This window comes from Puma concolor, chromosome B1, assembly GCF_028749965.1.
Source record: "Puma concolor isolate L17-30 chromosome B1, mPumCon1.1.hap2, whole genome shotgun sequence".
NCBI classification, from domain to species: domain Eukaryota; kingdom Metazoa; phylum Chordata; class Mammalia; order Carnivora; family Felidae; genus Puma; species Puma concolor.
Window position 1 is genome coordinate 114,358,592 of NC_141670.1, and position 24,738 is coordinate 114,383,329.

The window sequence follows — 24,738 nt, forward strand, 5'->3', positions numbered from 1 at the left end:
ACAAACAAAAGTTCAGGACAAGGCCTCTTCACTGGTGAATTCTACCAAACATTCAGAAGAATTAATACCAATCCCTCTCAAACTCATACAAAATATAGAAGAGGAGGGATTACTTCCAAAATCATTTTACAAAGTCAGAATTGCCCCAAAACCAAAACCAAACAAGGATGCCACAATTAAAGTTATAGGCCGATATCCCTGATGAACATAGATGGCAAAACTCCCAACAAAATGTCAGCAAACTGAATTGCACAATTCATTAAAAAAATCATAAACCATGATCAAATCATGATCAAGGTCATGATCAAGAGGGATGTATTTCAGGAATGCAAGGATGTTTTCACATCCTCAAATGAATGTGATACATCACATTAACCAAACAAAAGATAAAAATCATTTAATGATTTCAAGATGCAGAAAATGTATTCGACAAACTCAGCATCAATTTATGATTAAAAACTCTTATCAAAGTGGGTATAGAGGGAATATACCTCAACGTAATATTACAACAATATATGGCAAGCCCACAGCTAACATTATTTCCAGTGATGAAAAGCTGAAAGCGTTTCCTGTAATATCAGAAACAAGACAATGATGCCCATTCTTGCCACTTTTATTCATTATAGTATTGGAAGTCTTAGAGCAATTAGTCATGAAAAAGAAATAAAAGACACCCAGATCAGAAAGGATTAAGTAAAACTGTCACTCTCTGCAGAAGACATGATATTATATGTAGAAAATCCTAAAGAATCTACCACAAACCTATTAGCAATTATAAATGAATGCAGTAAAAGGCACGAAATTGATATACAAAAATCTATTATGTTTTTATACACACATACTGAACTATCAGAAAGAGAAACTTAGAAAAAAAATCCCATTTACAATTGCATCAAAATGAATAAACTATTTAGGAATAAATTTAACCAAAGAGGAGAAAGACTTATACGCTGAAAACCATAAGCCATTGATTTTTAAAAGTTGAAGAAAATGCAGATAAATGGAAAGATAATCTGTGCTCATGGACTTAAACAGTTAATATTGTTGAAGTATCCATAATAACCAAAGCAATCTACAGATTCAATGCAATCCCTATCAAAATTCTAATGGCATTTTTCATAGAAATAGAATAAACATCCTAAAATTTGTATGGAACCTCACAAGTCCCCAAATAACAAAAGGAATCTTGAGAAAGAGGACCAAAGTTGAAGCATCACACTCCCTGATTTTAAGCTATATTAGAAAGCTATAGTAACCAAAACAGTATGATATGGGCATTAAAACAGACACACAGATCAGTAGAACAGAGTAGAGAGCCCAGAAATTAACCCACACATGTATGGTCAATTAATTTATGACAAAGGAGCTAAGAATGTAGAATGGGGAAAGGACAGTCTCTTCAATAAATGGTCCTGGGAAAACTGGACAACCATATGCAGAAGAATGAAAATGGACTACTATCTTACACCATACACAAAAATTAACTCAAAATGGATTAAATACTTAAGCGTAAGATCTGAAATCATAAACCTCCTGGAAGAAAACATAGGCAGTAAGCTCTTTGACATTGGTCTTGGCAATGATTTTTTTGGATCTGAAACCAAAAGCAAAGACAACAAAGGCAAAAAATAAACGAGTAGGACTACATCAAACTAAAAATTAAAAAACTTCTGCGTTTTTTACAAATGAATCATAAACAAAATGAAAAAATAACCTACTGAATGGAAGAAAATATTTTAAAATCATTTATCGGATAAGGAGTTAATATCCAAAATACATGAAGTTCATAAAACTCAGTAAAAAAAAAAAATCCAATTAAAAATGAACAGAGGATCTGAATAGACATTTTTCCAAAAAAGACATACACTGGCCAACAGATAAATGAAAAGATGCTCAACGTCACCAATCATTGGGGAAATACAAATCAAAATCACAATGAGATAGCAACTCACACTTGTCAGAATGGGTATTACCAAAAGCCAAGAAATAAAAAGTGTTGGTCAGCATATGGAGAAAGGGACCCCTCGTGCATTGTTGGTGAGAATGTAAATTTGGTGCAGCAAATATGGAGGTTCCTCAAAACATTGAAAATAGAACTACCATATGATAAAATTCCTTTTATTAAAATATTTATCCAAAGAAAATGAAAACATTAGTTCAAAAAGATATATGTGCACTTACGTTTATTACAGCATTATTTACAATCCCAAGATATGGAAGCAACATGTGAATATTTGATTGATCCTCTTTCCATTATCCTTTTATAATATGTTCTATAATTCTTCCTTCACATTGACAAACACAAGCTAAGATTACAAACAGAATTGTATGTGAAGTAGTTCTAAAGAACAAAAGTCAAATCTTTTTGTTATTTCAAGGACTACTTATTGTGGCTTGTGAGGGAGAAATTGTGTCACTGTTCTGAATCTCCATCTTGAGCACAAAGTATGATTCACAATTATGTCTCAAATCAATACATGACTAGATGGATAACATATCTTTCAAGCAATATATGGTATCCAGGTGTGCAGAATTCTATTGGTGATGGACACAAATTGCATCTTTTTAAGAGTTATGGTTGATAGAAATATGAATGAAGGGCATCCCACTTCTGCTTGCATTGCTGTACCCAGACTTTTGATTGAAAGTAATATGGGTTCTCAGGGCACCTGGATGGCTCAGTCAGTTAAATGTCCAATTCTTGGTTTCAGCTCAGGACATTATCTCAAGGTTTGTTGGGTCAAGCCCTACGTGGGGCTCTGCACTGACAGCATGGAGCCTGTTTTGGATTCTCTTTCTCCCTCTCTCTCTGCCCCTCCTGATTGCGTGCTCTCTCTCTCTCAAAATAAATAAATAAACATTAAGAAAAGAAGAAAGTAATATACATTCTCATCTTGATTCCTATAAAATACTCAAGCTACACCACCATGATGTTGGTTTTGGTGAAAATAAACTCCACATGCAGTTGCACTGAAACCTTTGAGCAGGAGTGACTGAAGGAACTAGAAGCTTCTGAACCTAGGGTAAGGGCCATCTTGGCCTGGCAATCTATTATTTCTTGTTGCCTTAAACACTTCTAGGCAAAGTCTGTGAGATGCTTTACAAATCCTAAATAGATTTCAAATACTCTTCCAAAAATTAATAAAACTGTGATTTGTAATCTTTACTCAAAGAGGCAGAAATGTGAAAAAGAAAAGGAGAGATCAGAAATGACTCATTGTTAAGGCAATATGAGCAATTTTTTGACTAAACAAAGCTACCGGAAACCACTTTGATTAGAAGTATTTTGTATTGAACACCATCCAGAATATAGTAGCTTTTTTAAAAAATTAACTCCTCCTTCATCCCAGTATAAATTTTAAATGAATTATTTCTTGATGCAGTTTAAATAACTATACAAACAAAGGAAAGGATGAGTTTCTCTGATGTGACATTAATGACAGGTGCACACTAAGAAGTTCATTCAAGAATTTTTATAGAATGAAGAGGAGTGTCAGAGACAGCTGGGCTTGCAAACTACCGGAAGTCTTTTATTGTTTCCTGAATTGGACCAAGTCCAAAAGTGAGAATAATTACTCTAACTGCCAAGTTTTCAGGCTGTTCAGATAACCCTGTTCTTGTAGGAAAGAAATGTGAGCCAAGGTGCAAGAATAGCCACTGAATTTTATTAAAAAAAAAAAAAACAAAACAAAAAACTAAGAGAGTAGAAGTGGTCTGTTTGCTTTAACTAACAGAATACAAAGCAAAGAACCATCTTGTCAAAACCACAAAAAATAAAGGAGAGAGAAAATCAGACTCATTACCCACTCTTGGGCTTTGTCGTAATACAAAGCCAAGGATTTCAACGAGGCTTCTTTGGGACTTGTATGTTATTGATGAAAACCTTTGTGGGAGGAGAGGGACAGGAAGTAGCTCTCAATATCAAATGGAAAATTTTTATTCTGAAAACACTTTGTTTTCTAAAAATTTTTAGGATTACCTTGACTTAAAGTGAACATGTCCCCTCTGTTGAAAATAGAGAAGAAATCATAGGTTTTGCTCTAAATTTCCAAAGTTAATAACCAATTTAGATGATATATGCTAAGTGCTTTATCTACAAAATCTTAATCATCCTCCAACAGACCTATGCAGAAAAAGCTATTAGACGGGTGTCACATTTTTTGAGATAGAGGCGTTCCTTGAAAATGACAAAATGTTCAGATATTTCAGAAATTCCATAATTCAAAATCTGTTTTCCTGTAGGAATAATTTTTTTAAATCTTTTTTTAATTGGTAATGGCTTTATTTATTATTTTTTTAATTTGTTTATTTTTTAAGTAAGCTCCATGGCCAACGTGGGGCCTGAACTCACAACCCCAACATCAAGTGTCACATGCTCTACCCTGAGCCGGCCAGGTGCTCCCATAGGAATAATTTTAAACACAACAATACATACCTAATCATAGCTTTTCATTGTGTCTAACTTTTGTTTCTTCATTCCAAAGTTCTTGGCTTCTGGCACATGTTTCTCTGTTCTACCACTAGCAACCCCGACTTAATGAATACTTGGATGCATGGTTATAATTTACCAGTAATAGCTCGATAGTCAGCACAAATCACACTCAGGACTTCTGAGGTACCTAAACAACAGCCTAGTTCGGAAGATGCTGACAGAAGATGGTATTTCTGTTTTCCACTAATGTGGTACTCTTGTGTGACAGTGTCATAGTTTATATAAGTTTGGCCATCTGCTTTGAAATTATGTCGTTCTTGAGTACGTTTTAGATATAGGGGATTCATATTCCTTTAGATTTTGCATATCACATGTGTCTTTATTAATATTGTATATGCCAGTATTTCAAAATGTTGTGATCCAAATCCATGTAAAATGCAACTGTGCCCATATTGGCTGATGAAGGAACTAATGCTTAGTGATTAAGCACTTTACCCATAGACAGTCAGTTTATAGATAGCAGAGTCAGAATTAGTTGGTCTGACCTATAACCCCATGCTCTTTGCTCAATACATGCTGCTTACTTAACTGGGAAGGTCAAAGTTAAAGGTGCTACCTCCAGACAGTCTTTGTGAGTGACTTCCATAAAAGGGAAATATGATTTTATACGCCAAGGGAAGGAAGATAAACTTAGCTGAATTTCTCAAACTGTAACCTGTGGACTATTTGCATCAAAACACTTGGAATGTCTTTAAAAATTTCCATTTCTGGGTCTTCCGCCAAAGCTATTAAATTAGAGCCTGGCAATCTGCACTTTTTACTAACCTTCATGGTTTACTGTAATTAAAATTCCCTTATGATTTCAAGGGTCTTACATGCCCCTTAGACATTACTCTCTCCCTCACCCCAAATCCAGGGACACCCTCCACTGAAAATCCCTATTAAACAATAGAGTTTGGGGGAGGTATTCAGTAGCTAAGAAGTCCAGTGCATGATGACCTCTGGATAGGCATTAAGCTGTGACTCTGGCCAATGACGGCATACTTGATACTTACTCATGCATTTCTTATTGTGTCTCTGACCTTTCTGTAGCCATTTTACCCAGCTCCATGGACTATTAAGTGGGTGCTTGCACCTGAAATAACATCAGTGTTCTGGTAACTTTTCACCAGGGCATCATATCTCCATCAGCTTCCTGGTCAATCGACTTCCTGGTCAGCCTAATGCCGTATCCACAGAGCTGTGAGAAGCAAAGAAAGCCCCAAAATAGGATCGCATAGTTGTGCTACGATTTCCTATGAGCAAAATGTCTCTGTGGCTCTAGCGTCTCCCACGCTACATCCCTCCACTCGTATACACATAAGATTTGCCAAATTTCTCGAGTCCCTGTTTCATATCAGTTTGCATTTTCTTCTTTGAATGTCCCATCATGCCTCACTCTCAACATGATCTGACAGAGTTTTATGGAAAAGTTCTTAACCAGCCCTTTAACTCAGTCATTCCACTGCTGAGAATCTATCCCAAGGAAATAATGATGATTCAAAACAATGATTGTTTTTTAAACAAAGTTAACTCACTTGTGTAATCTCCATCCAGATCAAGATAGAGAAAATTCTCAGCACCTCAGAAGCTCCTGTCTGTGCTCCTTCCCAATTTTGTCTCCTCGAAAGTAACTGCTAATCTCACTTCTATCAGATTAGTTTCACTTATATTTGAACGTCACTTGAAGAATATACAATATATACTCTTCTGTGTCTGGATTCTTCAGTTTAGCACTGTATTTGTGAGAATTACTTATGTTTTTGCATATAGCAATTTTTCCTTTGTCCTCATTACTGTACTTCATTTGTTCGTTTTATTTCACTATTGTAGATACACATTTTGGGTTGTTTCTACTTTGGAGATATGAGTAATTCAACTGTGAACATTTTTACGCCTGTCTTTAGTGTGATCAGTCATACTGCTTAGTTTTAGTAAATTTGTACGAATATACACTTCCACCATGAGCATATGAAAATTCCAGTTCCTCCCTATCCTCACCAACACTTGCTAGTGTCAGTTTTTCTTAATTTTAGCAATTCTAGTGGGTGGCTTCGTAGTTTCTTCTTTTACAATAAACCAGCTGTCTGGATGAAGTAAATCTCTGAAATCATCACTTTTTTCTCCTTCTGTGCATTTGTCAGCAGATCTCAGGAGCATCCACACTGTGAGGAATAATAAAAGTAGTATCCATAGCTGGAATAAATTTTTTAAATGAATAATAAACCTAGATAGAAACAATCTGATGAGATCAGTTTTATTAAAAAGTTACCTGTCTCTCTGATTTTGCTCGTTAGGCACCAGATTCTCGTCTCAGTGGTCAAGTAAAGTTTACTGGTTCAGATATTTACATGTAATAATACCTGAAGGGGTTCCTTAATTGAATATTTCTAAGGAGCTGCTAAAGAGGTTTGTGGATGATGGCCATAATGAGCCCATTATGATTCTATAATGAACACATTTGACAGCTTATCATATATAGTTATATATAATAAATTACAGAGAATAGTTCTGATTTCATCCTTATCCTCTTATACTTCATTGCGTTTTTGTCCCAAGACACTGCACTAATGTGTGTCTCTCATTTCTTAAGTCCTCATCACTAATTCCTCATTTTTACTTATAAACAAATTCAATGTATACCTTCATACTCTGAGTCATTATCAGGCAATTTCTTGAGGTCTGTTTGTGCTGATATGTAGTGTGACTGCTATACGCTTGCTCAGTTTCCTAATCTGCTTATCCTGTATTACCATCTCACACAACACCACTACACCTCCAATAATTTTGATCAAGTTAGAGCTCATTCTGTCATCTCTTCACTGTTGGAACCCAGTTTATTTCAGAAAGTAATTTTTGTGTTTTTGTCAAAGGCATATGTTGCTTCCATTTGGACTTTTTGGTTTGTCTTTGGTTCCAATATTTTAAAAGTCATTAACTGGGAAACCCACCTAATTGGTGTTGAAGTGATTGCTCAAAGTATAGGAGTCTGGACTTGGAGACATCTAAGTCCCCTTCTAGTACTCTTGAATTAGGTAAACATGCTTCCAGAGTCATAAAAATTGGACTGGGTGAGGTTTTGGCTTGTGGTTCCATCCTAGTCCATCGGAGACAGAACTCATGAGCACAAAGCTTTGAGTAATGTATGGGTCTGTCACAGATCCAGCTCCAGGAGACAAAGGAATAGGGTACAGCTTGACATAGGGATTCAGTGGAAGGCTAAGGTCAACGTCATGGGGTGGAGGACAACTGTGGGGTTCACTCCATTACTTCCTTCAGCTCTTTGTTTAGATGTAACCATATTACTGAGGCGTCCATCTGTATATATGGAAATAATATGGAATATATAGAAATAATAAAACATCAAGCCCAATTCACAGCCAGCCATCCTAATCTTTCTTACCATCACCTGGCATATTATTTTTTTTTAAGTCTGTTTATCTATTTTGAGAGAGATAGAGGAAAAAAAACATGAGTGGAGGAGACGGAGAGAAAGAGAATCTCAAGCAGGCTCTGCTCTGTTGGCACAGAGCCCCACGCTGGGCTCAAACTCATGAGCTATGAGAGCATGACCTGAGCTGAGATCAAGAGTCAGTTGCTTAACCAACTGAGTCACCCAGGTGCCCCCATCACCCGGCATATTATATGTTTCCTGATGTACTATATCTGTCCCTGCTTTAAAATGTAAGCACTAAGAAATGCAAGATCTATCTGTTGAGTTTACTCTTGTATTCCAGTACCTAATGACTTATCCATATTCTTTTTAAAATTATCCAGGTCCTAAAATTTTAGGCCTCTCCCTCACCCAAAATAGTACCTGGCACATACAAAACACTCAAGAAAGAATTGGTTGAATGAATGAATGAATGAATGAAAATCCCTACCCCTTCCCTGTCTGGAATTCTTCAGACTGGGACTATCTGCAATTCTATCAGTTGAAAATTTCTCTAACACCCCAGAAAGAGTAAGAGAGTTTCATTCATTCTCTCCTCTAATCACATTGTCTTCTAACATCTAATTGAGAAAGTAGGTGAATTTCCTATAGAAAAGGAGAAGCAAAAGAACCTGTATTTTGAAACTCAAAGTTTTGAAGGGCCACAGGTTACAGGAAAGGAAAGGAGTAACAGGAAGGGAGAAGGCCAGCAGGTGAGACCAGAAATGCCAAACACAAACCACCAACCTTCCACTTGTGCTCTTGGCTATATCTTTTATTTCTCTTCTCAAATATCAGATGGAAGCGGGCTTTTCCTCCAGAAGAGAGAAAAACTCTAAAACCTCAAGGGTACCATCTTACTTGCTGGGATGGCTGGGAGGTGAAGGGACAGAAGTGGAAGGAGTTCCCCCTTGTTTCTCCACACTCACATGCAATAATGAAGTGAGAAGACCTTCTCCCTGAGAAAATTTACAGGATCTAGGAGTTCAGGTATGCATGATAAGGCCATTTGGAAACTCCAATAGCCTGAGGATCCGTGAAGTAAAAGAAAACAAGCATGGTGTCTCAACTTTTTAAAGCCTGTGTTTGTATTACCCAATCATGATAATCATAAATGTCATAGCACAGAAACATCCATTGAGTTCCTATTATTTATAGGTGCCTGAGGGCCATTTGGTAATTCACAGATACTACTGTCTAATATACCAAAGACCTTTAAGGTAATTTGTGAAAACATACTTAATGCCATTTTAAGCTTTTTCTGCCTTGAGGGTTAAAAAATGAAATTCCTCTGTGGAAAGAAAGGAAATACTCCTAGGATAGGAGTGATTGAATGTCAAGTCAATCCAGGTGCAAAATGTACCAACTATCAGCTTCTATGAGGTCAGTGGCACATGTGTTATAGAAACATAAGAGATGAAAATATTTCCATAAACCTGTGGTCCCAACCAAGAAGCTGAATGGGCTTGAAAGTTTTTCCAGTATTAAAACAAGGGACCTGAGCTTTAATGCTCCCCGTATTGATTTTGGTAGCATTGTTGTTTTCAACTGTTAATCTGTTAGTAGTCAGATACGATTTCTTACTAAGAGACAAATGTGTACGTAGATGTCTTTTCTTGAATGTTACCAAAATATTGTCATTAAAATCTAACAGATTGACCTTAAAAGATGTTTTTGTGTGTGAGGAAGAAAGAAAAGCACAAAATAAACAGAATAGGTAAGGGCAATTTAAGCCTGTTCCTAGCCCTTAAAAGTTCACAGAACCCAGTTACTACGAGTGTATGTGCTTAGACAGAAATTAGAGATTATAAATGAGAATGATGTAGTCAGGAAAAGATTCATTGATGATAGTAGTGGTATCAATAGGAATGTTTTACTGTCAACTCAGTGATTTTTAACATCCATCAGCAGATGTGATCCTTGCGACAACTTGTGATATAGGCAGAATATTAGAGAGTGTCACCTCCATTTTATAAGGGAAGGGAGAAGATTTATGACACATCCTCTAAAGCACTCAATAGGTGAAGAAGACAAGATTAAGAATCTGGTCTCAGATTTTCTTTGCCCTAATGCCAGGCAGCCTTTCTGACAATACCTTAAACTTGTAGACGATGCCATAGTTTTTAGACATATTTTCATGTGTATTAAATCTCAATAGCTCCTATATTTTCTTAGTGATTAACATTTTATTAAGTCCTTACTACGTAAATAGTCTTATTGAGGGATGTGCAGGTCTTATTTAATCGGATCAAGACAGGTGAAATTTTATGTATAAAACTTTTCATAGGCATGTTAAATAAAAGCAGCCACTTTGGTCATTTTCACTTTTTGCTGCTAGTAGATACAAACTTGTCCTGTTTGAATTCTCTACTGAAAAATTTGGATTAATACGAAAAATGGAAATAGGAAGCAAGCCAAGATCTGTAGAAAAATTAAGGAACAAAGTGAATTTTTCCTCTTTAATTAGACCTAGTATACACAAATGGATAAAAATGTGCTTCTCTATACTATGATTTTTGTTTTTTAAAATCATTTTGCAATTAAATTGGGCCCGTGAGATCCTGTTGCCTAGTCGTGCAGGACTGTGGAGGCTTTGGGTGTGGAGATGCAGGAGAGGGGAAATTCTCAGGCTTCTTTGGGCAAAAGTAAGTTCGTGAGGTGGGGTTGTGAGGAGTTCAGAACAGACCATTTGGATGTTCACAAATGTCAGGGTAGCCATTCCAGTATGTTGATAATTTTAGGATGGGAGGTTCTGAACTGACCACAATTTCAGGGACTGTTAAGTGCTGCTGAAGGTTTCTTGCTGGGGTTTCTTTTGGGGGAGCACGTGAACTCTGCAACGCAGTCACTGCCAACGTGACATATCTCAAGAGTGACCAATGTGGGCTCCAACTTTGCAGTTGAAGAGTTTAAAGTTGAGTTGCACCTGGAAGTTAAATCCCCATTGATTCCTAGGATTACCAGTACAAAGGATTTTTACAGCCGCCACTTTTTTAGCCAGCAGAGTTAACGTTCTGAGATCACTGGCCAGTTGCTAAAAATTAGGCACTCTAGCAAGTCAGTAGTTATCACTGAAGAGCTTCAGTCCATATCTGTCTATCTGTCCAACCCCTCTAATTTCTTTTTTTTTTTTTTAATGTTTATTTATTTTTGAGAGAGAGAAAGACAGAACATGAGCAGGGGAGGGGGCAGAGAGAGAGGGAGACACAGAATCCAAAGCAGGCTCCAGGCTCTGAACCGTCAGCACAGAGCCCGATGCAGAGCTTGAACTCTTGAACCTTGAGACCGTGTGACCCAAGCCAAAGTCAGACGCTTAACCAACTGAGCCACCCACGTGCCCCAACCCCTCTAATTCTTGATGCTGGTGGTTAATTGATCTCATTTGAGAACTACCATATTTCTGATAGTCTGCAAAAAAGACTGGGGTGATGGGGAGGCTGACTCTCAGAGCCCTTATCACATAAAGTTCACCTGACAAAGAGCTCACCAGATGTAATTCTGGCCCTGTAATTCTCTGGAAAATTCCTCAGAAATTTCCCTTGAGGTCTGTATAACCCTATCAAAAGCAGATTTAGAAAGGAATATCTTTTCTCTCCTACCATCTCTTTCCAGTGGTGGTATTTGAGTGATCTCTTTAAAAACTAAACTCTTTTTGATAAGAGTGAGACTTGGCTCAGGGCCTATCACCTAGTAGGTATTTGTACTTAATAAATATTTGTGAAATGAATATTATTTAAATTTACTTTCTTTGGTATTGTGATTAGGATTCTTCAATTACTGTGAACAACTATGAAAATTCTAGAAAAAAACCAGTGTGCTGCTTAAAAAGGTTATAAAAATTCATCTGATGGGTTTTAGAGCCATAAGCCCAAAGGAATAAATGGGGCATATAAAGAGCCGCAACTTCTCATATATGTTTCCTCTCTTTTTGAACTCACACAAGTTTAGGGCTGGAATCCTGAAGGACATTCCCAGTCCCTAAATTTAAGGATGTGGAAAACAGAGTCATAATAACTTTCTCTCTCTCTTCTCTCTCTCTTTGTTTCTTTTCTCCCTCCCTTCCTTTTATTTTGTTTTAGTCTGGGGGTTGGGTGGGAGTGGGGGAGACTGTTTTTACAATGTTGACCTTAAATAAAAGAGCCAGCTATTTTACCAGCAAAATGAGTTTATTTAGGAATAGCAGAGAACTGCAGTTCAGGACAAGCCAACCCTGGCAAGTCCAGAGAGCAGAGGGGAGGGGCTTACTCTTAAAGGGGAAAGGAGAAGGCTCTTATGGCTTCTCATTGACTGAGTGTGGTGGTTTCTCATTGCTGGGCTGTTGCTAGACCAGAAAAATTCTTCCTCACTCCTGCTGGAGTATGTAAATTAAGCTTCTTCCTGTTGGGGATTTCAAGGAATGCTTCTTCCCATAGGGTCTCCTGTATGAGAGCTCTCCCTTCAGGGCTTCTGGACTCTTGTTTTTAAAAAGATTTCCATTCTTTTCACAACAGAAAATGTTATATATCATGATTCAAGTACTCTTCCAATGAAATTTTCATTAATCATCCCTCAGAAAAAAAGAAGTTTGGTTTCCTCATGTGGCTATGAAACCTAGTTAAGACTGCAGCGGAGTGAGTGGGCCAATGCTATTAGTCTTAGCACTGAAATCATCACTGTCCTAGTAATTTGATTAAGAGTTTTCTCAAAGCAACAACATTTTTTGTAGAAACAAGATGACTAATCACTTTATGTGATCTTGGTGAGTTTTTTGGCTTCAACATTAATCTTTACTACTGCCCACCTTTATCTTTAGGTTCTTTTGAGTTCATACAACTCCCCTATTTTAATTTTCTGCTGTGCTTAATTGGGGTCACTAATGGTAGCACTTTATCTCTTTGTTCCCATTGTGAAAGTCCAGAAATCAGCACATTGTTCTTTGAAAATTGTGGGCCAGTCTCCACTTGCTCCAGAGTACCTTAGATAAGATCCCATCAGTAGCTGAATAAAGAAGATAAGGCAAAAGCAGAAAGTGTACCAATCAAAAGACATTAATTCTGTAGAATTTAGCAGAGCTCTAAGGCTTAAAATTCAGGGTCAAGTGTTCTCATCTAGCACAACATTGATGCATAGATAGGTAACTTGCTTCATCCAAAGGTTCATGAGGTAGGAATTATGGGTAGGGGAGAGGCACAGACAGGAAGGCATCTTGGAGGGTGAAGACTCCAGACTCAAGACTGAGTCCCTAAACCAGAGTCCTTCATGCTTCCATGTTCAAGATTCTGAATCAGTTCTTGGGGATGGGTCCTAGACATCAGAATTGTTTTAGACCTTCTCGGTGATTGTAATGTCCAATCAGGCTAAAAACCAGTAAGCTAAGAAAGCCTGGTAGGTAGGGAGTTTGGGATCAGCACTGGGTAAAAGGCAAAAGCACTGGAGATACAGTCAGAGGATTCTGGTACTTAGTAACCGGGTGACCTTGGGCCGGTCCCCTGCCCTCCCCATACACATGTCTTTGTCTCTATAACCAGGATAATGGTGCTTCATGAAGTTGTAAAAATAAAATTTTATAATGGAGGAGCTCAATAAAGTTCTTCAAATGCGTAATATTGTGCCAGCATCTAGCACAATGCTTGCACAAAGTCAAGTACTTGTCAGCAAGAATTGAAGCTGGCACTGTGGTCTGAGAATCAGGGTGATGTTAGGCAGTGACTGCCTTCCCCTCGGGCCCCAATGGGGCTAAGTTGTTCTAAGGAGATGAAATAAATTCCTATATCTCAGATTACAGCATAATAACAGTAGCTCAAATAAAAGTAAAAAAAAAAAAAAATCCTGTCTTTAATGGCACACTGTGCAATCTTGAAATTTCAAATTAAAAGTAAAATGTTATGAGTTCTGTAGCCAGGTATTGCATTTCTTTGGGGAAATTCTAATTGAGATCTATCATGGTACCAATTGCCCTTATTATTAATATTTCTTTTAATCTCCCTACCCATCCTTACTCCCACTCTGCCAGGCTATTTTAAGGTTATTTTTTTAAACTTGAGCCAGCATTTCTTTGCCTTGTCAGATACCTGGAGCCAGTGTGTTGTATTATATCCACATTGCATATTTCAGATGCATGGACTGTGCCCCACACTACTTTCTAAGCAATATTCAGACCTCGTAAGGCTTTTTCCTTTTTTAAGGCTTAGATTTACAAGTTAAGAGAATAAACTGGTACATCAGGAAGTGACTTGAAGTCAACCCATCCTACCAAACACTGAATAAGAACGTGTGTTGGAGACTGAAGTTTTCTGGCTTATCAGGGGGATCTGTGGTGAGTGGAGAGAGCATCACAGAGTATATGCCCACCGTCTGTCTGTCAGGGAACCATGTCACCCGCTAAGATACCTTCCCTGTACTGCAAGACTTTCTGCACCTACAGCTTCTTCCACGAAACCTTCAGCTCCAGCAGATTCCATGCTGCAACATGTAACTTTAATTAGGATTCATGAATATCATTATCTGTGTTACTATTTAACAGTTAGGTACCATTGCAAGAAATGCAGTAGAAACTATTCCATGTTCAGGGCTTAAATGATAGTTTTCCAAAGAGGCCTTGTCTATCCTCCCCTTCCTATTCTAAAGTAGGCTCTGCTTTTCTACTCGGTACTTTTCTGTCTTAACATGTACCTAAGTTTGAAATGATTTATTTCTGGTCTTTTTCATGATGATTGTTGGCTATGTGATTCCTCTTTAGACTAAAAACTCCATCTAACGTGTCTGATCTCAAGGTGCCTGGGTGGTTCAGTTGATTAAGTGTCTGACTCTTGATCTCAACTCAGGTCATGATCTCATGGTTAATAGTTTCGAGCCCTGCATCGGGCTCCATGTTGGCAGAGTGGAGCCTGCTTGGAATTCTCTCTCTCCCTCTCTCTCTCTCTCTCTCTCTCTCTCTCTGCCCTTCCCCTGCTTGCATTCTCTTTCTCTCAATAAATAAATAAAAACTTAAGAAAATTAACATATCTGATATCTGAAAAGTAAAATGGTCATTATCTAAGTAACATTTAGACTTTTAATGTATCCTTTCTTATTAAGAAAAAAATCCCAAGGATTATTTAGCATCAGATTATAAATGTTAGAAATAGACATTAAAAATCAGGTTTCTAATAACCTCTTTAAAAGAGCATTACATGGCTATTGTAAAACAATTCTAATAAGAGTCATTGCTAACAGCTGAAGGGTTATTTTTTCCATAAATATTTTTATAGCCATCAGTACATGTACAGGTAACCTTACAACCTTTTTTAGATGTACACCAGTTGGATCATACCACATGGAATGTTCTGTTCCTTATATTTTTCACTTAATCATCCTGTATATTGGAGCTTTTCCTTGTCAGCACCTAAGGCAGATGTACCTGGCATACTTTATGGTTACATTGTGTCTATTGTAATTTATTTTACCTTTCGGGCATTAGTAGACTTCTAGATTTTGCAAGTTTACCTAAATGGTAACTTCTGTTTCCAACAATGGAAGTATTACATAAGATGTATGTGTTTTCAGTTTTGATGTATATAATACGCAATTTTAGCCTCGTGTGTCTTAGTCTACAAGTTGTTTTCAAGACTTTGTAATGGAGATGTCTGATTAAAAATTCCAATCAAGATAAATGAGTCAAACCTAGAAATGATCACTCAGTAAAAGATAAAACTGTGTACTCTGACTTGTTAGTGGGGGAGTAGGGGAAGTAAATTATCAAAAGTTACGATGTATATTCCCATTTAACTGCTGGTTTATTGGGGAAAAAATGCACATCTTGATGCTTGATGATCTGTTATGTTAGTATTGAAAAGTGCATTTTTAACCCAGGCTAAATACTAAGCTAAACTAAAATAAACATTCTCTATTTAAGGATGCCTGCCTTCTCCTTCAGAGAGGTTTTAGAAGCTGGATTGCACTTGGTCAATAGAAACATGATACTGACATTCAGATGCCATTATTCCATACCGTAAGCACCATAATCATGTATCACCTCCTGAGTCTAAAGACATTAGAGTAGATTTTTTGGTTGTTGTTAATTTACTTTAACCCATTCTGGGATCATTGAATATTCTTCCTACTCTGAAAATTGTCAGAGTCTATGACAAATGGTAGTTCCAACTTTCGTTATCAGGAAAATCAGTGACCTCTACTATGTTTATAGAGTTACTACTGTTAGATCAGCTGTTGCCATGTTTTGACAACTGACAAAATCTCGCACCTTTTTTCCCCCTTTTTCTTATTATAGGATACAAGTATACTAAAACATTTCATTGCCCAATCCTAAAAGTAATTACCCCTTTGGTTATTGAGTTAATAGGGTGAGGGACTTGGGTGGCTGGCACTTCAGAATAAAAACCTTTCTGAAACCTTGTTCTGATTCCAAAATACCTTTCATTTAAATCCAAGGCCAATGAGGGAACAATGTAAAAGTGAGCTTATCTACTGTTGACATTCACGGTGAAATAACTGAAAAGATGATTGATGATTTATAGCTAAGAGTCTGTCTACCAAGGGCAGAATTCTGAAATTCTGTGGTTATTGCTGAGATTATTCCACTTTGACTTCCAGATGGCAGGAAAATTGGAAAGCTGGAATACAGAGTTATTCACCCTTTTCTCAAGGTTGACAAATGATTAGGCCTCATGGTAAGAGCCTGGGTTTGAAAGAAAATTTGCCATGTCTCTCACACTTCTTTAGAAAGGACTCTAATTCTTATGCTTGTAAAAGAAAACAACTAATACAACCTGAAAATGAGAACTTGTTTTCCAAACTTTTTTTAAAAAAAAATTTTTTTTAACGTTTATTTATTTTTGAGACAGAGAGAGACAGAGCATGAACGGGGGAGGGGCAGAGAGAGAGGGAGACACAGAATCGGAAGCAGGCTCCAGGCTCTGAGCCATCAGCCCAGAGCCTGACGCGGGGCTCGAACTCACGGACAGCGAGATCGTGACCCAAGCTGAAGTCGGACGCTTAACCGACTGAGCCACCCAGGTGCCCCTTGTTTTCCAAACTTTTACTCTAAATGTTTCAACATCTGTTTAATGTAGCATATTATATATCCAAAGAATCCCGACCAAATACATATGTGTACTCTCCCAGTCTTTCCCACCAGGCTCAATGCTAGTGTGCCATCCATGGGCTGACTGATCAGGGATTAATGTTACATCTCAACTTCACACTAAAAAGTTTATGTAGGGCCTTGCACGCCAGTACAACTGTGATTGTTTATTCATTATAGCAGTTGTAGCTAAGCGCCTATTTAAACAAATTTTTTTTATTGTCAATCTAATATATGCTTGCTTTAAAATAGTCAGAAATGTATGTAGAGGGGCGCCTGGGTGGCTTGGTTGGTTAAGCGTCCGACTTCAGCTCAGGTCATGATCTTACGGTCCGTGAGTTCGAGCCCCGCGTCGGGCTCTGTGCTGACAGCTCAGAGCCTGGAGCCTGTTTCAGATTCTGTGTCTCCTTCTCTCTCTCTGCCCCTCCCCTGTTCATGCTCTGTCTCTCTCTGTCTCAAAAATAAATAAAAACGTTAAAAAAAAAAATTAAAAAAAAAAAATGTATGTAGAGACGGTTCCCTTTTCTACCCCCAGAGTATCATAATTAATAGTCCAATAAGCATTCTTGGTACCTCCTCGTGCGATGGCAAATGGCTAACAATTTAGAAACAGACTTCTTCTGGACAAAGAATCTAGAACATTTGTTTGAGAAGCATCTTAAGCTAATCAGGGCTGTGGTTTCCCCCAGATCCCCGTTGTGCCTAATGTTGCGGAAAGAGAGTGGCAACATCCACCGCTCCTTTCACGAAGCTCGTTCCTAGTCCCTTCACTATTATAATCAAAATTGGACCTTGACACAAAAAATTATGTATTTCTTTTAGAAAAATGACAGTGTGACCTTACAGCTGGGAAAAAGACATGCTAGAGCACTAATCTGCCCTCATTAAACACAATGGCCCAGACTCTCAGCCGGTTTGAGGCCCTAGATTTAGAATAATCTTTTATCATTTGATTGAAAGATAAATTTTACGTGAAGCAGATGCTTCTCTATACCAACAGTCTCTCCTTCAAGATGTTCTATGGAAAATGCTGATTTCACATCCTATTTTGAATTTGCTGCTTGTCGCCTGTTTTGTGAAAAGTTGGCTCATGAAACACTTAACAATAAACACCTTCTCTAAAACACTTAATAATATGAACAATCATCAGTGCAAATCAAATTCTCTGTATATGTATTTTCTTGACTTTCATTCAGGGCTAATTAGCTTTAACCTCTTTTGCCTGACACAGTGAGGTTAGACAGGTAAAAGTGCTTTTCCAAACTGAAGAACAGACCAAGTAAAGTGGCATTAATAACAATGATAAATAGTAACAAAGTAGTAATAATATAACAAAAACTGTTTTCAGTTATACCAGAGGCTGTGTGCTAACTAAATACCTTACTTGTATCGTCCTACAAAATTCATAGAACTAATGTGCACGTTAGATAAGAACATTTCAGAAAACAAAAACTTAGAGACGTTAAGTCACCCAGCCATGAAACTAGCAAGTGAGAGCACTGTGCCTGGTATTTGTGGCTCTCATCTGTTGGAATGGGTTAGAGTGGTTGAGAGTGTTGATGCCATGTCCAGGCATGGCCAGAAAGAGTGTCAAGATTGATTAGGAATGTCTGCCATTGGTAGACGCGAGGACCGGGGATAGCGGAGCATGGGTGGCATATTTGTCTTTTACATCACAGTGTCTCTCGAGATGACGTAACTTAGGGAGGGGAGAATGTCTCCGGATCCAAAGTATATTTTGATGTATTACAGGGCCTTGTGCCCACTTGTACTAAAGAGCCACATGGTTCCAAAGTATACTGTGGCCGAGATGTGCCAGGGGCAGAGCTACTGGCTTCCCACAGATAACAATCATCCCATTGGCTAAGCGGCTCCCTGACGGCTCCCCAGCAGGAGCATTGTCACATCACAACAAAGTGCCTTTGCCCGCAGACACATGGGCCTGATGGCTGGCACTGCCGGTTTCCCTGAAAAATGCACTGTCCTCTGTTCTGAGTCAGCCTTATTGTTCAGAGCTTAGGGAGTGAGGCTTAGGCCCAGATATGGGACAATAATACGTGCGATACACTCGTTGCCAGCAATATTGTGGCAACATCCTGATACCTAAACTTTTAATTCTGCAGTGCTCTGAGGTGACCTCCGTCTTCCCTGACCCCCAAAGCTTGAACACCTATTTATCCCCAAGTCAAATACCACCTCCTCTGAAGTCTTCCAGGACCGCCACCACCACCACCACTCACCAGAGTTACTGGTTTGTGTCACCTCGGCATCTAGGACATTGCCAATAAATATTTAACGGTTGAAGGAACGGATTAAACCGTGCCGATACTTAAGAAATTGGACATGAACTACCGTGATTTTTGAGACTCGAGAAGGTGATAGGACAGTGACTTTTCCAGAAGTTTGTCCTCGGATCTGCTCTGATCACGGGTGAAGTACAGAGTCTAGCCGCACAACCTAGTAGAGGAGGGGCTCTGCTTGCTGTGTTCAGGGGGCCGGAGGTAGCAGGAGGGATGTGCTCTGGACAATATGCTGATGGTTCGGAAAAGTCCTAGACCAGGGACTAATGAGCAGAGACTGATAACGTGTTGAAAGCATGTCACTTGTGTGTTTCTCTGCTTTGGGCTTGTGCAACAGTCATTGATGTATCTCCCACTGGTTTATAGAAAGCAGATAACTGACGTAGTAAGTTGTAGCTTGACTTAGATGTATTACATAGCCACAGAAATGTTAACTAGTGTTCAAAGGTCTACCGAAAATCAGATCTGGTGTGTTGTGTCTGCTGGGATGCAAGTAATAGAAAGCAAAACCCCAAAGGGCTTATACAATAAGAAAGAAAGCTTTATCAAAAACAAGAAGCCTTGCAGTAGGGGCATTGGTTAATCCCGCAGCTCCCTCACATTTTGAAGGGATACTTTGGCATCCTCTCAGAGGCACTTCTGTCTCCCCAGTAGCTCCCTCCTGTTTGGAAAGTAGCTGCTATGATTCCAGGCAATTCACAGTAAAGAGCAAGTAACCTATCCCCAAAGGCCCCCTGCCAGCCCTGTCTTCACATCACAGTTGGCTAGAAGTGGGAAGTAGGTCAATGCCCACCCTAACAAATCACTGGGAAGGGAAATGGGATTGCTAAAACTTGCTTAAGTAATTAGGATTTACTCCTAAATTGAAGATACTGTCACTTTCTTGGGAGAAGTATGAGTTGGGAGAGACAACAAAATCAGGATTCTTTTAATATGGAGAAAGAGGAAGGGGTTTGGCAACTTCTCATAATTTAGCCGTCATCTGGGGAGGTAAAGACAACACGTAAAAAATCAGTTCAGGTAAGACAGAAACAGTTCCAGTACCTGAGTTTACCAATGAAATCCAATCCTCCACACCCAAATTAGGACAGTTTGTTGACTGTAAAGACATAGGTCATTCCACTAGGAGGGGACATTTCTTTGAGATAAGAAAGTGAGAAGGAACAGCCTTGAAAGAACAGGGAGAGAAGCTCCCTAAGAGGACATTTCTTAGGCAAAGTTCCCAAGGCAGGAAACTGAAAGGATAAGAAAGCGCTGGAATAATTGGCTCACAGTCACCCAGAAGACAGTGGCAGGTGGGAAGGGTAGAGATGGGGGACAAAGGGACATTCACAGCCTTGTAGATTGTGTTAAGAAGCTTGGGGGTTTTATTCTGTATGCAATGGGAAGCTACTAAAGGATTAGATAAATCCTAAGCAGAATCCTTTTATATGTTGGAAAGAGTAACTCCATTTAATGTAGGCAGTATATCCTTAGAGAAGCTACTTATGAAGTCCCAATAAACTGTTGCCAGGGGAGCCTGTGTGGCTCAGTCAGTTGAGCGTCTGACTTCAGCTCAGGTCATGATCTCACAGTTTGTGAGTTCGAGCCCCGCGTCAGGCATGTGCTGACAGCTCGGAGCCTGCAGCCTGCTTCGGATTCTGGGTCTCCCTCTCTCTCTGCCCCTCCCCCACTCACACTCTATCTCTCGCTCTCTCAAAAATAAATAAACGTTTTAAAAAAAAAAAGTTGCAAGGAATTCAACTTCTTCACATTGGTTTTATGCAAAGCTGACCTTTATTGGTAGATGCCTGTTTATAGACCCTGTAGCCCAGAGCAATGACTTATTCGGAAGCAAACTCTTAAGACATGCTGAATAAACAATAGTGCCTCTGAAGAGAAATGAAAGCTCCTGTTTCCCAGTCTGGTGAGGCTGCTACTCACTTCAACAGTTGTTCACTGGTTAATCTCCTAACTGACTTAGACCTTTGAAGGGGATGCTGCCAGGAAAATGATGGCCAAGCACATCTCCCCACATGGTCTGCCAGCTTTGCTTTGTCATGCGTATGGTCTGCATGGTCTGGCACATATGCCTGGGGGATCGATCAGTCTGTAACGGAGGCTGCCTGTTCCAGCTGCAAAGGTGTTTCACACCTCGGGTTGCTTCACTGAGTTCAACACATTCCAGAGCTCTCCTGTTTCCTTAAAGGCTCCTTAATAAAAATGTCATAAGTCGGTTTGTTTTTCAACAGCCTTTGAGTGCCTATGCCTGTGTGGAGACAAACGCATGACGGAGTTTGAACAGTGTTAGTATGTGGTTATGGAGAGCTCAGAGGAGTGAACCTGAATGGCTTCCTGGAGGAGGTGACAGTAGAGCTGAGCCTTCTTCTGGCTTCTGTGAGACAGATTAGAGTGGAAAAGGGTAACCAATGATAGTAGTGGTTTAAAGGCTGCTGCTGGGGTCCAAAAAGATGCCATGGAGGTCTACATTGATGAGGCCAGTCCAAAAGTAAAGGAAGAGTTGGCGGAGAGAAATAAACAGATACTCCGAGCAATAGAGCTGGGGACTTTGAAAATGATTGGACATAGTGATGTGGGAAACAAAGGCAGAAGGAAATGGCGGATAAAATTAAATCTCCTTATAACCTGCAGCCCATTGACAAATACTTGAGGCAGGCGCAGTAAAAGGTTTCTCCAGAAACTCCCTACTGTCATAATGCTAATGCTTTGCTAGAGGGAAAAACAACCTTAGCTTGACAATAGCTAGGCCTCCAGGATCCTGTGAGTCTTCTTTAGCATATGAAAATCTCATTGGAAACTTCCACTGGACTTTACCTCCCGCAACTTCATGGTATATAACCAGTCTCTCCTCGTGGTCCCGGGGCAGCTCTTTCTGCCCACAAGTCCTTCCCCCATGCTTCAACAAAATCACCTGTTTGCACCAAAGATGTCTTCAAGAATTCTTTCTTGGTCGTCGGCTCCAGACCCCTCGCCATCGCCCCAAAACCTCATCAATAGGACAGACTTGAGATGATTCCAAGAGTTTTCAGCCAAGCCCATATCCTCCCCCAAAGGATAGTTCTCCTCAAGCTGAAACACAGAGGTCACTAGACTTCCTCGTGAGAGCCTGCCCTGGATCCATTCCCCTTGTCCATGGCCTTTTTGGGGTATGCTGATGAAGGATAAGTGGCATTGTGTATGGTTTTCAGAATAAAGCACTGCGAAGAAGTTTTGTTGCTCTTGCTTACAAAACATTTTAAGATGCTTCTGGGTAAATGCAAATGATTATGAGTCATCTATACCTCTTTCCCACGACTGCAGACAGTCTTCTAAGTGTGAGTAATGTCAGAAATGAAATTATTTTCCTGAATGTTGTTTCTTTTCTCTTTTCGTTATGAAGTATATTCGGTGCTCTTCGAACTGGTGCTTATATGGTGTACATTTTGATGACCAAAGGCCTGAAGCAGTCAGTTTGTGACCAGAGTTTTTACAATGGACCTGTCAGCAAATTCTGGGCTTATGCATTTGTGCTAAGCAAAGCACCCGAACTAGGTGAGTGTCTTCTCTCCTTCCGTTTCCACCCCCACCCCGCCTTGGTAGCTACACACCCACAGTATTTATCTTAAAACAAAGAAACGATTTGAAGGCCCTGTTTTATTGGTTGCGGGAAAGTTATAATTAATGAATTTGAGAGTTCTTGACTAACTTCCGCTATCTTCTTCTCTCCCCTCCTTCCTTCCTTTTCAATAATTGTTCATGGTATATACAAAGAGCAAAATAGTTTATGTAAACATGCAGACTTCCGAACACTACTGAAAATACACTGCCAGAGCATATAAAATCTACGTGGCCCCTTCTGTCCAGCACATTAGCAGCTGTGCTAAGATGCAAATATGGAGGACAATTCGCAATGCAGCAATTTCCCAGTCCCACATGGAAGCATACTTTCATCCTGCTGTTAGATTCAGACCTGGAAACTAGCCTTTCATTTGGGTATCCTCATGTTCTAAGTAACAAATGCTAAGCATTGGTTTCTGACGTTTGATTTTAATCATCTAAGGAACGGGCCTTGGAGACGAGGAATATGGCCCACCTTCTAGAAATTAATCCAAAATAACTCCCAGTGTATGTAGGGTGTTTTTTTTTTTTTTCTTCTTCTTCTTCAACTCTTTAATGGTCTTGAATATAAGTGTGGCATAGGTTAGCGGAAACTGTGGAAAATTTGTGACTAAGGATTTGACGTGGATGTAGTTCACCAATATCTTTACTGTCGGAGAAAGTGATCTGCTGGTGATCATAAACTCTGGGTTCATCCATGAGCAGTACTGGTCATCATCTCACAAACTGGTTTATATCCTCAGGGAACACCTATTCTCTGGGTTTTTTAATTTTTTATATGGAGTTAAGAATTGTATTATTTAGTTCAAAATATTTATTTATAGATTGTATTCCCTTTCCTGTTTCTCCTAAAAAGGGGGTTAGAGGTTGTACTTTCACTATAAGCCATGTTACAATACAAACTACCCAGAGTCTTTCTTTAAGGTGTCCCTACTTCATATCCTGTGTCTGCTCACAAGGGAGGTGAGATCTCTCTGATGTGTATGTTGACAATCTACCACTTTCTACCGGCTGCTTTATATATCCTGCCTACAGAGAACTGGCAATTGATTTGAACTATTGGTTTGACTATTAGTTTCCCAAATCAAAGACAAGGAAAACTTCTTCGGAAAACCTTTCCTAAGAAAAGCAGGGGTATGGAGAGGGGTCCTCTCCAAAATAAGTAGGTCACCGTTGTGTGTGCAGAGTCTATGAAAGCAGACTTAGGGTGAAATGCATTAGTATGGATGTATTCATTCATTCACTTAATATATTTATGTTAAGCACCTACAGTGGATGTTTAATAGAGGCTGGAATAGAATGTCTAATCCATCTAAAAAGAAATTTAGAATAGGAGTTTTATGAACCAGGCCACAGGACGCTATTTTTTTCATGTTTGAATTGAGACCACAAGCTGTCAAATCTTAGACTAGAAAAATGTTTTCCAAACTTGGAGCCATACACAGTGCCTAAAACAGATGTGTTTTTAGGAATTTCAAAATTCTATGGGAACATGTTAATTTTGTGTTTGCATTTATAGATGAAATAAAAGATTGTCTTGCCAGATATATTTCTTTCATAGTGATGCTTTAGATTCATAGAATTTCTGAGGCAGATTACTTTTTTCTCAAACGGGTTGGTCTAAGAATATGAGCGTGCATTCTCATGTATTCCCCTGAGGTTTTGTGACATTTTCTTTAAAATCCATACATTATTAATGTTTGAAAACTATTCACTTTGAGAAATATCATATCCCTTTGACTTAATTTATACTGTATAATAAGGATCCTGAACCACCCCCATCTTTTTTGATACAAAACTGACTATAAATATATGAGTACAGTGAATACTTGAAACATGTAACACCCCCCCCCCCCACATGTTCACCACTGAACAC

At 38.9% G+C, this 24,738-nt stretch overlaps 1 protein-coding gene across 4 annotated transcripts in view; it reads left to right on the forward strand.

The window, feature by feature from the left end:
• Nucleotides 1-24,738, forward strand: part of ELOVL6 (ELOVL fatty acid elongase 6) — a 146,408-nt gene that overhangs the window by 113,496 nt on the left and 8,174 nt on the right. For all 4 annotated transcript variants that reach the window (XM_086704396.1, XM_086704397.1, XM_025921837.2 and 1 more), the window contains exon 4: nt 22,645-22,796. In XM_086704396.1, coding sequence (XP_086560522.1) covers nt 22,645-22,796 — 152 coding nt within the window. The remainder of the gene's footprint in view (nt 1-22,644; nt 22,797-24,738) is intronic.